The sequence below is a fragment of the Salmo trutta genome, chromosome 8, assembly GCF_901001165.1.
Source record: "Salmo trutta chromosome 8, fSalTru1.1, whole genome shotgun sequence".
Classification (NCBI taxonomy): Eukaryota; Metazoa; Chordata; class Actinopteri; order Salmoniformes; family Salmonidae; genus Salmo; species Salmo trutta.
Genome location: NC_042964.1, coordinates 46,038,864 through 46,053,550, shown reverse-complemented (window position 1 = coordinate 46,053,550; position 14,687 = coordinate 46,038,864). Strand labels below are relative to the sequence as shown.

The window sequence follows — 14,687 nt, the reverse complement described above, 5'->3', positions numbered from 1 at the left end:
ACCCCTCTGATCTGAAGTTTGTTTCTCTGACTAACTTTCCTGGTGTTGAAGTTGTTCTTCCAGTTTTTCGATCAAAATCTCAATTTCTTTCAACAGTTTGGTTTAGGCAGGTGTTCTTGTCCTCCAATGTTGATATCCTCTCTTCGGCGTTTGTAACTTGGTTGTGGAGAGTGTCCACTTTTGTTTTCAGTGCGCTCACTGCATGTTTTATTTCAGCCACATCTTTGCCCTCTTTTGCAATTTTCTCTTCGATATTTTGCGAATCTACTTTAGAACTGGGTCACCAGGCTGTTCTTCTTCACCATTTTTGTTGCTAGTAGCAGCTGCAGGTAGAGGGAACATTTTCGTGTTTTTCGTCAAAAGTGTCTGCTTTTGTGCGTTTCTAAGTCGTTTTTCCATGTAACTGATATCTTGGACAAGTAGTTAACATAATGTGTAACTAGGTGTTGAATAATCGCGTTGGAGCTACACAGCCTCTTTAGTTAACTGCTGCTCTTCACAACATTGTCGCGGGAAGTCGACAGGTAGGCTATATTAAGTACAGGCTATGTGTAGCAAAGCAACTCCCGCCTCCTCTTCCTCTCTAATCCAATCTCACTTTTTCTCAATGCCCATTTAAAGGCAAATTTAAAAGCCCTAATGCAATTTCCAAGCCTCTCTGACCATCCTCTCACTTCACTGTTTGTGACTTGCAATTGAAGAAGAGTGGGAGAGAAGGGGAGGTAGAGGGATGTATGGGGGAGGAAGAGAGGGGGAAGTAGAGAGGGATGTAGGGGGGAGGAAGAGGGGAGGACCAAGTGATGTGGAGAGGTAGATGGAGAGATTGAAAGGCAAGGAATGATGGAGAAAGTGATGAAAAGAAAGAGCAGGTGGGAGGGAATTAAAGATTTAGAGGGGAAGGGAGTGAGAGAGAGGGAATGATAGAGAAAGCGGGAGAGAGATTGTCTGAGTGTTTTCATCACAGGGGTGAAGTTGTGTCTGCTTGCATAAAACATGGAGCTGTCTGAACCACAGTGCTCAGTAGCACATATGCTCTGGTCACAGGTGATTTGTAGAGCAGCTATTCCAGGGCACCTGTGTGTGCGCACGACTGTGTACGTTTTTGTGTGTGAGGGAGGATTGGGCAGAGGCGGCTGGGACGGGAACAGGCCGTATTTCATCCGGCCACCGGGATTACCGATTTTAAAACGTTACATTTTATGCGCGTGGCTAGCCAGCACTACTGAGCAGAGCTGTTTGTGTGTGTCCATACGGGGGCTGGGGGAGGGGTCTGGCCCCATAGGGTAGCCCAGTGTTTCCACCTGCCTCGGCTAATCAAAAGCTTGGTGATTAGTTGATGCGTTTAATTGAAACAGTTGTGTTAGTTTGGATTTGATCCACATTGAAAAACACAGATCCAGGTTTTATTGTCCCTATGGAGCCCCTGTGTCTGTCCCATCCTCACCCTCTGTCCTAGAGAGAAAGACATCCCTTAGTGAAAGCAGTTTACTTTAAGCTTGGCTTCTCTACCCCTCTGTCTTATACAATACTGGCCCAGCCACTCTCTCGGTCAATCCCAGGCCAAAACATGGCTAAAAATACTGGGGATGCTGCCGGACTGAAATGACTTTTCCTTCCTCCTTGGAGCCGGGGTGGAACGCACGCTGGGCAATTTAAATGCTAATCTAGGGACTATTTACTGGCTATTAAGAGGTAATTGAGTCTTCAGCCTCTGTGGTCTCGCCATGCCGCGGGTTCAACAGAAAATATGTTTTTGTTTTGTTAGAGGGGTGAGATGAGAATTGTCGGTGTGTCCGTGTGTGTGTATGGGGGAAGTTTTGCTAACACAGCATTGCTAGGAAATGTGTGTGTTTGCGCGCTGGTTAGTCAGTCAGTGCCAAAATGAGGACCCAATCATCACAAACTTGACCCCCGGTCCACCTTTTCCTCTGTCTCTTCTCTAGTCCAATCATGTCGGATGTGGTTAGCATACAGACCAATCAGGGTTGGCGGGAGCCTCCAGATTACTAGAAGATGACTCTGAGACTTTTTGGACAGGAGGCTGATGTTGCTTTGTTAGCACAGTGTTGTTGGGTGTAGCGCCCAGCAGAACCAACAAACTCTGAGTTTACATGAATCAATGCAACAGGGTGGAGAGACGATAGGGGGAGGTGTGTGTGTGTGTGTGTGTGTGTGTGTGTGTGTGAGAGAGAGAGAAATGTTGTGCGCATTGGATAGAGGGATACAATGAGTGAATGTCTGTTGGAGTTTTCATGGGTGTTGAGTGTGTATGATTTGCTTGTGTGTAGTTTGCAAAGTTGACTTAGTTTACGTAGATATGAGGGTTCTTGTCAGCAGCCACAGAGGAGGAATGCTGTTTGCTTGTTGGAGAGCCCTGCACCATGCTCGCTCCTCAAGTGTGTGTGTGTGTGTGTGTGTGTGTTTGAAGTCCTGACGTGGGGAGAAGACAGAGGTGGTGTCTTGATTGAAGCTCAAGTTGCTTTCCACTGAAGGCATCATCCCAGACATCAAAGGTTCCTAGCCAAGCGCCAGCTACAGTAGCTGCATCGGCCCTGCACTCAGCATACAGAGTCTAGTCTAGCCTAGCACACACCTCACCACTCAGCATACAGAGTCTAGCCTAGCCTAGCACACACCTCACCACTCAGCATAGAGTCTAGCCTAGCCTAGCCTAGCACACACCTCACCACTCAGCATACAGAGTCTAGCCTAGCCTAGCACACACCTCACCACTCAGCATACAGAGTCTAGCCTAGCCTAGCACACACCTCACCACTCAGCATACAGAGTCTAGCCTAGCCTAGCACACACCTCACCACTCAGCATAGAGCCTAGCCTAGCACACACCTCACCACTCAGCATACAGAGTCTAGCCTAGCCTAGCACACACCTCACCACTCAGCATAGAGTCTAGCCTAGCCTAGCACACACCTCAACACTCAGCATACAGAGTCTAGCCTAGCACACACCTCACCACTCAGCATAGAGTCTAGCCTAGCCTAGCACACACCTCAACACTCAGCATACAGAGTCTAGCCTAGCACACACCTCACCACTCAGCATAGAGTCTAGCCTAGCCTAGCACACACCTCAACACTCAGCATACAGAGTCTAGCCTAGCACACACCTCAACACTCAGCATATAGAGTCTAGCCTAGCACACACCTCACCACGCTGCCCCTCACTACACCGCGCTGCCCCTCACTACACCGCGCTGCCCCTCACCACACCACGCTGCCCCTCACCACACCACGCTGCCCCTCACCACACCACGCTGCCCCTCACCACACCACGCTGCCCCTCACCACACCACGCTGCCCCTCACCACACCACGCTGCCCCTCACCACACAACGCTGCCCCTCACCACACCGCGCTGCCCCTCACCACACAACGCTGCCCCTCACCACACCGCGCTGCCCCTCACCACACAACGCTGCCCCTCACTACACCGCGCTGCCCCTCACTACACCGCGCTGCCCCTCACTACACCGCGCTGCCCCTCACTACACCGCGCTGCCCCTCACTACACCGCGCTGCCCCTCACTGCACCGCGCTGCCCCTCACTGCACCGCGCTGCCCCTCACTGCACCGCGCTGCCCCTCACTACACCGCGCTGCCCCTCACTACACCGCGCTGCCCCTCACTACACCGCGCTGCCCCTCACTACACCGCGCTGCCCCTCACTACACCGCGCTGCCCCTCACCACACCGCGCTGCCCCTCACCACACCACGCTGCCCCTCACCACACAACGCTGCCCCTCACCACACAACGCTGCCCCTCACCACACAACGCTGCCCCTCACCACACAACGCTGCCCCTCACCACACAACGCTGCCCCTCACCACACAACGCTGCCCCTCACCTCATCCCGCTGCCCCTCACCTCATACCGCTGCCCCTCACCGCGCTGCCCCTCAGCGCACCGCCCCTCACCACCCCTACTTGCTCACACATTAACTTTTCAAACACACACACACACACACACACACACACACACACACACACACACACACACACACGCTCTCTTTCAAACACACACGCTCTCTTTCAAACACACACACTCAGCCAACTCTGAGTGCAAGAGATAAGCATGCATCGCCTCACAGCTTTCCTATAAGAAGCCACCCTATAGCCCTCCTGCCCTCCATCCCTCCCAGCCTCTCCCTGGCTGTTCTTTTAATCCACTACCCAGTGAAACGACCCACTTCAGTTAATAGTCATGAATAGCAAGGTCAGCGCCAGGGGACGGCCAAACAAAGGATGAAGCTGCCGCCGTTGAAGCACAGCAATGCTCAGCTCCACTAATCTCTAGTGCCACTTCACCTGTCATGGTGGCATCGTTGTGTCGTAACTGTCCTAACGCTGGGTCGTTACGGGGTTGACCCCTGTATCAGTTGTTAGGTGCAACTTCAGCTTGTTTGACCGTAACATTCTAACTGGTCTAAATGATGTCTAACCTCATAGTTATTTTTATTGGCTGTTTTGCTGACCCTTGACACTTGTTCTGTGTTTCTCATTGGCCAGGTATCGAGTGTCCGCGCGGCTCCAGGAACATGCCCGGCGGCATGCAGGTGGCTGAGCCCTTCAGCGACGAGGCCATGGCCTTCACCAAGGAGCTGGTACTGCAGAGAGAGGTAAGCGCAACATTCATTTTGGCTCCAATTTCTTTGATTTCAGTGGTTTAACTTGCGACTGCATGTTTGGCTGGTTTTGCGGTCGGACATATTGGATCACATTCGACCTCCAGTTTCATTTTGTCTCCTAGCGTGGTTTTTGACGAGACTGGGTGTGTTCGTAAATTCACTCTGCAGTGCCAGAGTGTGTTCAGAGTGTGCTCTGGGCGTTCGTAAATTCAGACCGTTGTCAGATTGTCCGTTAGTAAATTCAGACCGTTGTCAGATTGTCCGTTAGTAAATTCAGACCGTTGTCAGATTGTCCGTTAGTAAATTCAGACCGTTGTCAGATTGTCCGTTAGTAAATTCAGACCGTTGTCAGATTGTCCGTTCGTAAATTCAGAACGTTTCTTTCTCTGAGGGTTCAGAAACCACACTGGATGTAGGGTTGAGTAGGGTTGATCCGAGCGTTCTGACCTCACAACGGCAGTCAAGCATCCAAGCTAATTGACTAGCTTGCTAGATACTTCTGGACACAAATGAGAGAATTGGCTGTTTTCATGTTACCTAGAGCGTTGGTGATTCTAACTGTGCTGCTGGCAACAATTTAATTATGCTTTTTTGCCGACGTTTACTGACACCGGCCATATTCAATGGGTGTTTAACGTTTGTAAATTCATCAGTTATTCTGCGCTTTAGCACACTCGGACGAGTGCTCTGAAATCGGAGTTGATAGCCAGAGTGAATTCCACGAACGAAGTTGCGTGGAAGGTCGACAATTTTGGATCATGTTTGAACTCCATTTAGGTTAATCTATGGAACTCTGGTGCCTAGTTTCCCTTGGTGAATGCCATTCTAAATTGACGATAGGAGTTGTTTGTGTTAACTGTGAACCGAGGCCTAGTCTTCCCTCCCCTTCCCCTCATGTCCTTCTGCCATACATCCTTTTCTGACGGGCCGTGGAGAGACGATTAGGGCCTCCACTCCATCACTTGACCAAATCCATAGAACGTCTCAGTTGAATAATGGTAGAGCAGAAAGAAGGGGAGACGGGGAGGACAGGCGATAATTTAGCCACCTCAAAACCACCCTGTTATGCCCCACTTTCTCTGAAACCCAAAACCTTTCATTGGCCGACTTCCCAACCCCTCTGGAAAATATGGCCTTGACACACCCTCCAGATACTCCCTTTTACAAACTGATTCAAGGTCAGTTTTGTATCTCCCCACTAATAATTAAGGGTATAATTTGGCACAGGTAAGCTGATCCTAGATCCGAAAGTTTATTGACATGTTAAACAGAAAGCTGCTGAATTAACTGGAGCCCATTGAAGCTAGCTCTGAATCCAAGGATAGCTTGCCTACTGTAACTCTCCTCTCCCTTGGACCCTGTTGAAGGGCTCTGCGGGGGCGTGCATATCCCATGCTCCTTTGAGCCCCTCTAATTGTCATGGAAATGTGGCTTTGAGGCCATATGTTTTGGCTGGTGTGGAGCTAGAAGGCTAGCCTGTGTAGGATGAGCTGAGCTAGCCAGATTGCTGCACTAGATTTTAGTTAAGGTTAACACGGGGAGTATTAGTGATGGGGGCACAGTCGGACTCGGACCGCTCTGGCTGACAGGGACACACATGCATAACACCCACACACACATACACACACACACACAATGTTATACTTAACACAATATAATAAGTAATATATGCCATTTAGCTTTTATTCAAAGCGACTTAAAAAATAAATTACAAAATTAAAATGTATACTTTATTTAACTAGGCAAGTCAGTTAAGAACAAATTCTTATTTACAATGACGGCCTATCAAAAGGCCTCCTACGGAGGCCTGGGATTATTTAAAAAAATAAATAAATACAATATAAATTTAGGATAAAACACACATCACAACAAGAGACACAACACTACATAGAGACCTAAGACAACATAACAAGGCGGTAGATACAACAACACATCATACAAAGCAGCCACGACTGTCAGTAAGAGTGTCCATGATTGAGTCTTTGAATGAAGATCTTGAGATAAAACTGTCCAGTTTGAGTGTTTGTTGCAGCTCGTTCCAGTCGCTAGCTGCAGCGAACTGAAAAGAGGAGCGACCCAGGGATGTTTGTGCTTTGGGGACTTTTAACAGAATGTGACTGGCAGAACGGGTGTTGTATGTGGAAGATGAGGGCTGCAGTAGATATCTCAGCTAGGGGGGGAGTAAGGCCTAAGAGGGTTTAATAAATAAGCATCAACCAGTGGGCCTTGCGACTGGTATACAGAGATGACCAGTTTACAGAGGCGTATAGAGTGCACTGATGAGTCCTATAAGGAGCATTGGTGGTAAATCTGATGGCCGAATGGTAAAGAACATCTAGCCGCTCGAGAGCACCCTTACCTGCCAATCTATAAATGATGTCTCCGTAATCTAGCATGGGTAGGATGGTCATCTGAATCAGGGTTAGTTTGGCAGCTGGGGTGAAAGAGGAGCGATTACGATAGAGGAAACCAAGTCTACATTCATCTTTAGCCTGCAGCTTTGATATGTGCTGAGAGAAGAACAGTGCACCGTCTAGCCATACTCCCAAGTACTTGTATGAGGTGACTACCTCAAGCTCTAAACCCTCAGAGGTAGTAATAACACCTGTGGGAAGAGGGGTATTCTTCTTACCAAACCACATGACCTTTGTTTTGGAGGTGTTCAGAACAAGGTTAAGGGTAGAGAAAGCTTGTTGGACACTAAGAACGCTTTGTTGTAGAGCATTTAACACAAAATCCGGGGAGGGGCCAGCTGTGTATAAGACTATCATCTGCATATAAATGGATGAGAGAGCTTCCTACTGCCTGAGCTATGTTGTTGATGTAAATTGAAAAGAGCGTGGGGCCTAGGATTGAGCCTTGTGGTACTCTCTTGGTGACAGGCAGTGGCTGAGAAGGCAGATTTTCTGACTTTATACACTGCACTCTTTGAGAGAGGTAGTTGGCAAACCAGGCCAAAGACCCCTCAGAAACACCAATACTCCTTAGCGGGCCCACGCGAATGGAATGGTCCACCGTATCAAAGGTTTTGGCCAAGTCAAAAAAATAGCAGCACAATATTGCTTAGAATCAAGTGCAATATTGACATCATTGAGCACCTTTAAGGTTGCAGTGACACATCCATAACCTGAGCGGAAACCAGATTGCATACCCGAGAAAATACTATAGACATCAAGAAAGTCAGTCAGTTGATTATTGACAAGTATTTCCAACACTTTTTATAAACAGGTCAAAATAGAAATGGGCCTATCGCTGTTAGGATCAGCTTGATCTCCCCCTTTAAATAAAGGGCGAACCGTGGCTGCCTTCCAGGAAATGTTGGACGGGCAAGGAGGCATGGCTGAGTCAAATAGGAATCCTGACTTAATGAAGTGGTGATTAAAGAGTTCAGCCATGTGCTTCTTGTCAGTAACAACCACATCATCAACTTTAAGAGACATGGGCAGCTGTGAGGAGGAGGGTTTATTCTCCAGGTCTTTAACCGTTTTCCAGAACTTCTTGGGGTTAGACCCACAGAGAGAGAACTGCTCCTTAAAGTAACTAACTTTGGCCTTCCGGGTAGCCTGAGTACACGTTTCTCATTTGCCTGAACGATAGCCAGTCAGCCTGAGTATGCGTGTGCCGAGCCTTTCGCCAAATGCAATTTTTGAGGTGGAGTAACTCTGCAAGATCACGGTTAAACCAGGGCTGAACCTGTTTTGGGGATGTGTTTGTGACCAATACCACTGAAAATATCAAAAAAGAAGGCCCAATCGTCTTCAACAAAGGGGATCCCGCTGATTCTATACCATTTTACAGAGGCCAGTTCATGAAGGAAGGCTTGCTCATTAAAGTTTTTTAGCAAGCTTCTATGACAAATCAGGACAGGTCGTTTCACTGAGCAGCCATTACGAACACAGGCTGTAAAACAGTGATCACTAAGGTCATTACAGAAAACACCAGACTGATACCTATCAGGATTATTTGTGAGGATAACATCAAGGAGAGTAGCCTTTTCTGGGTATTTGGTGTCTTACTTTGTGGGATTGGTGATAATCTGAGAAAGATTACGGGAGTCCCATTGCTTTAGGACTTGGTCAGGTTGTTTAAGCATGTCCCAGTTTAGGTCACCTAGTAGGACAAATTCAGACTTAGTGTAAGGGGCCAGGAGAGAGCTTAGAGCCGGTAGGGTACAGGCCGGTGCTGATGGAGGACGATAACACCCTGCAACAGTCAACAAAGAGCTATTTGAAAGTTTAATGCTTAAAACCATCAAATTGTTTGGGGACAGACTTGGTGGAGACAACAGAGCACTGAAGGTGATCCTTGGTAAAGATTGCCACTCCCCCACCTTTGGAAGATCTGTCTTACCGAAAAAGGTTATAACCAGAAAGGTTAACATCAGTATTCAAAACACTCTTCCTTAACTACGTCTCAGTAATGACCAACACATCTGGATTGGAGCTGTGAACCCACACTTTCAGTTGATCCATTTTAGGTAATAAGCTTCTAGTGTGAACATGCAGAAACCCCAGGCTTTTACGAGAGCAGAAATCAGTGAAGCAGATATCAGAGCACAAGTCAGACTTGCAGCTAGCAACAGTAGGTGGGCCGGGGTGTACAGGCACATCAAGGCACGGCATAGTACAGGGAGAGCTCTGCAGTGTGGATTTATTACATCTGAATGTGCATCAGATGGCAACAAGATCATGTTGTACAGCAATTTCATCAGGTAACATGAATACAAAGCCGGCGAGAGGTGTTTAGAATAGGATGGGAGGCCAAAAGTCTGTGTAACCAATAGAGAGTCAGTCCCACGGGTGGGTAAAGAAAGTTTGTAGTCAACAAAGCATGCAGGAGTCATGAGGCAAATAGCAAAATGCACAAGAAAAAAATTAAATGTAACGACTTGGGGCTAGCCATTGTAAGTTCAGAGTCACTCACCCCAACAGTGCGTGTGTGCTGGAGGCGAGCGAAAGCTCGGGAGAGAGGGGTGAGTGTGGTGGAGGTACCTGTACCAGACAGGGGGAGACAGGCCAGGGCAGAGGGTGAACAGAGAGGGGTGAGTGTGGTGGAGGTACCTGTACCAGACAGGGGGAGACAGGCCAGGGCAGACAGTGAACAGATCTCCAGGTGGAATCCAAGCAGCAGTGCAGCAGGCAATGGGAGTAGGTGTCACACCCACTGGGGAGATGCTGTTATTTCTGGTGCCAGGTTTCTAGTACAAAATGCCAGTGAATGGTCTTTGAACAGCAGGATGTGTGAATACATTTTACGTATTGGTGGCCCCGGGAATCGAACCCATAACCCTGGCGGTGTAAGCACCATCCTCCACCAAGTGAGCCATGCATGACCACAGTCATACCCACGTTAGCTCGGTCACGCACACCCTCGGAAAACCAAAATTGTCTTCCTTCTCTCACACGACATGCAAGTCCTTCTTGCCCTCTCTCTCGTCCGTGTGAGTTAGCATGCTTAGGAGAGACTGCTGCTGCTGCCTTAACCTACTGGCTGTGGCTAATGCACTCTTAACACTGCCCAAGCTAATTGTACAGAGGGAGAGAGGGATGGACAGAGAAAACCGGGGAGGGGAAGAGAGAGGGAGGGAGTAGGGTCAGGGAGAGATTGAGAGGGAAAGAAAAATCCTGTTATCACACTCTTTCCATCTCTTCATTCCCCAGGTTGAAAATGAGGGCCTTAGTCGAAGTGGCCCGATTACATTTTTCCGCCCCAATCCCCCCAGTGTCACTGCGTTTTAAAACTACCGCTCCGCTCCAATCCCCCCCAGTGTCACTGCGTTTTAAAACTGCCGCTCCGCTCCAATCCCCCCAGTGTCACTGCGTTTTAAAACTGCCGCTCCGCTCCAATCCCCCCAGTGTCACTGCGTTTTAAAACTGCCGCTCCGCTCCAATCCCCCCAGTGTCACTGCGTTTTAAAACTGCCGCTCCGCTCCAATCCCCCAGTGTCACTGCGTTTTAAAACTGCCGCTCCGCTCCAATCCCCCCAGTGTCACTGCGTTTTAAAACTGCCGCTCCGCTCCAATCCCCCCAGTGTCACTGCGTTTTAAAACTGCCGCTCCGCTCCAATCCCCCCAGTGTCACTGCGTTTTAAAACTGCCGCTCCGCTCCAATCCCCCCAGTGTCACTGCGTTTTAAAACTGCCGCTCCGCTCCAATCCCCTCAGTGTCACTGCGTTTAAAACTGCCGCTCCGCTCCAATCCCCCCAGTGTCACTGCGTTTTAAAACTGCCGCTCCGCTCCAATCCCCCCAGTGTCACTGCGTTTTAAAACTGCCCGCTCCGCTCCAATCCCCCCAGTGTCACTGCGTTTTAAAACTGCCGCTCCGCTCCAATCCCCCCAGTGTCACTGCGTTTTAAAACTACCGCTCCGCTCCGCTCCAATCCCCCCAGTGTCACTGCGTTTTAAAACTGCCGCTCCGCTCCAATCCCCCCAGTGTCACTGCGTTTTAAAACTGCCGCTCCGCTCCAATGGATGTGAATGGAGCCCAGGTGAACTCATTTTAGGACATTTTCTGACTGATTGCAGATTTCTTTTTCATTTAGTGAATGATGTTTGATTGAAGCTGCTCCCCAAGTGGTCCATTTTTCAGTGAATGGGGTTTCATTTTAGTTCAGAGGGAATTCTCCATAGGCATTTCCACCCATGTGTTTGTATTTTTCGGAATCAGACTGTCAATACCAGTAATTTGAAGTCTTAGCAGGGGTATTCCACTTCAAGGCCTCGCTGTGCCGAACCGACGCCACGTCAAACATCATTCCCTCTCCTCTGCCCCTTCTCTTACTTCTCCCTCCTTCTTTCGCCTCCTCTCTCCCCCTTTCATCCTTTGAGGAATTCTGTGTTAGTGCAGGCTTGATGGGTCGGCTGGTATGTTGGGGTGTCATCACTCTTCAATGTTCTCTCTCTAAAGCGCGATGGCGCAAATGGATGCAAATGCGCATAATTAAAGTGGCGCGTGTTGAGAGGAGCAGCCATGATTTCTGCCACTATTTTTAAATGTCTCTTGCTGTCTACATCTTGGTGTCTACCACTCTCTCTCTCGCTCTCCCTCAGCCTATTTTTTCTCTTTCTGTCTCTCTCTCTCCTGCCTCTTGCTCTCTGTGTCTTGGTGTCTCTCGCTCTCTCTCCACCTTTTTTCTTTCTGTCTCTTGCTCTCTGTCTTGATGTCTATCTCTCTCCCTCCCTCTCCCATCTCTCTGTGTGCAGTCTTAATCTCTGACTGACACTCCCTCCCTCTCCCATCTCTCTGTGTGCAGTCTTAATCTCTGACTGACACTCCCTCCCTCTCCCATCTCTCTGTGTGCAGTCTTAATCTCTGACTGACACTCCCTCCCTCTCCCATCTCTCTGTGTGCAGTCTTAATCTCTGACTGACACTCCCTCCCTCTCCCATCTCTCTGTGTGCAGTCTTAATCTCTGACTGACACTCCCTCCCTCTCCCATCTCTCTGTGTGCAGTCTTAATCTCTGACTGACACTCCCTCCCTCTCCCATCTCTCTGTGTGCAGTCTTAATCTCTGACTGACACTCCCTCCCTCTCCCATCTCTCTGTGTGCAGTCTTAATCTCTGACTGACACTCCCTCCCTCTCCCATCTCTCTGTGTGCAGTCTTAATCTCTGACTGACACTCCCTCCCTCTCCCATCTCTCTGTGTGCAGTCTTAATCTCTGACTGACACTCCCTCCCTCTCCCATCTCTCTGTGTGCAGTCTTAATCTCTGACTGACACTCGCTCCCTCTCCCATCTCTCTGTGTGCAGTCTTAATCTCTGACTGACACTCCCTCCCTCTTCCATCTCTCTGTGTGCAGTCTTAATCTCTGACTGACACTCCCTCCCTCTCCCACCTCTCTGTGTGCAGTCTTAATCTCTGACTGACACTCCCTCCCTCTCCCATCTCTCTGTGTGCAGTCTTAATCTCTGACTGACACTCCCTCCCTCTCCCATCTCTCTGTGTGCAGTCTTAATCTCTGACTGACACTCGCTCCCTCTTCCATCTCTCTGTGTGCAGTCTTAATCTCTGACTGACACTCCCCTCCCTCTCCCATCTCTCTGTGTGCAGTCTTAATCTCTGACTGACACTCCCTCCCTCTCCCATCTCTCTGTGTGCAGTCTTAATCTCTGACTGACACTCCCTCCCTCTCCCATCTCTCTGTGTGCAGTCTTAATCTCTGACTGACACTCGCTCCCTCTCCCATCTCTCTGTGTGCAGTCTTAATCTCTGACTGACACTCCCTCCCTCTCCCATCTCTCTGTGTGCAGTCTTAATCTCTGACTGACACTCCCTCCCTCTCCCATCTCTCTGTGTGCAGTCTTAATCTCTGACTGACACTCCCTCCCTCTCCCATCTCTCTGTGTGCAGTCTTAATCTCTGACTGACACTCGCTCCCTCTCCCATCTCTCTGTGTGCAGTCTTAATCTCTGACTGACACTCCCTCCCTCTCCCATCTCTCTGTGTGCAGTCTTAATCTCTGACTGACACTCCCTCCCTCTCCCATCTCTCTGTGTGCAGTCTTAATCTCTGACTGACACTCCCTCCCTCTCCCATCTCTCTGTGTGCAGTCTTAATCTCTGACTGACACTCCCTCCCTCTCCCATCTCTCTGTGTGCAGTCTTAATCTCTGACTGACTCCCTCCCTCTCCCATCTCTCTGTGTGCAGTCTTAATCTCTGACTGACACTCGCTCCCTCTTCCATCTCTCTGTGTGCAGTCTTAATCTCTGACTGACACTCGCTCCCTCTCCCATCCGTACTTGTTTAAAATAGCTTGGCAGTATTTCAGGGCAAAGGCATTTAGAAACAGCCCAAATAAGTTCCTCTTTTGATGTTTCCTCCTAGAACCCATACGTCTCCTGAGGTATATCGTCGGCAAACATTTTTACATGTTCATTTTCCGTCTTTCTCTATTTCACGCCAAGGAGGGTTTTTGTTCATGAAATGTTTGTGTGTGGTAATAGATATGAATTGTATTGAGTGCAGAGTTTTTGCGTGGAGAGGAACAGGGGAGTGGGGAAACCATGGATCAGAGGTATAGGAAAGTGGTCAAAGTGATATGCTGTAGGACCTGACTGCAACAGAGTATTCTCTGCTCCATCCCTCCATCACGACTGTCTGTGATAGACAGAATGTGAAAGAACAATAAAAGGCTGAGGGAAGTGAGATTTAAAGAGGGCTGGTCCGCCTCCCACGCGTGGCTCTGACCTTGTATGCGGACACACTCATTGGCCTCTGACCTTTCTCAGTCTATCCATCCCTCTCTTACTCTTTCTGTCTTTTTTAAATTCAAATTTGGTCCTTCGTTCACTTGATCTATTCCATCCACATGCTATTTCTTTCTTTCTCTCTCACCTCCTCTCTCCTCCTCTCTACCTCTCCTCCTCCTCTCTACCTCTTATCCTCTATCTACCTCTTATCCTCTCTCTACCCCTCTCCTCCTCTCTCTACCCCTCATCCTCTCTCTACCCCTCATCCTCTCTCTACCCCTCTCATCCTCTCTCTACCCCTCTCCTCCTCTCTCTACCCCTCTCCTCCTCTCTCTACCCCTCATCCTCTCTCTACCCCTCTCCTCCTCTCTCTACCCATCTCATCCTCTCTCTACCCCCTCCTCCTCCTCTCTACCCCTCTCCTCCTCTCTCTACCCCTCTCATCCTCTCTCTACCCCTCTCCTCCTCTCTCTACCCATCTCATCCTCTCTCTACCCCTCTCCTCCTCTCTCTACCCCTCTCCTCCTCTCTCTACCCCTCATCCTCTCTCTACCCCTCATCCTCTCTCTACCCCTCATCCTCTCTCTACCCCCTCTCCTCCTCTCTCTAGCTGTCCCCCTCTCCTCCTCTCTCTAGCTGGGCCTCTCCTCCTCTCTCTAGCTGTCCCCCTCTCCTCCTCTCTCTACCCCTCATCCTCTCTCTACCCCTCTCCTCCTCTCTCTACCCATCTCATCCTCTCTCTACCCCTCTCCTCCTCTCTCTACCCCTCTCATCCTCTCTCTACCCCTCTCCTCCTCTCTCTACCCATCTCATCCTCTCTCTACCCCTCTCCTCCTCTCTCTACCCCTCT

At 49.3% G+C, this 14,687-nt stretch overlaps 1 protein-coding gene across 1 annotated transcript in view; it reads left to right on the top strand.

The window, feature by feature from the left end:
- The window catches only part of LOC115199103 (staphylococcal nuclease domain-containing protein 1), a 351,451-nt gene that overhangs the window by 109,285 nt on the left and 227,479 nt on the right, over nucleotides 1-14,687 (top strand). The window contains exon 16 of the mRNA XM_029761673.1: nucleotides 4,527-4,636. Coding sequence (XP_029617533.1) covers nucleotides 4,527-4,636 — 110 coding nt within the window. The remainder of the gene's footprint in view (nucleotides 1-4,526; nucleotides 4,637-14,687) is intronic.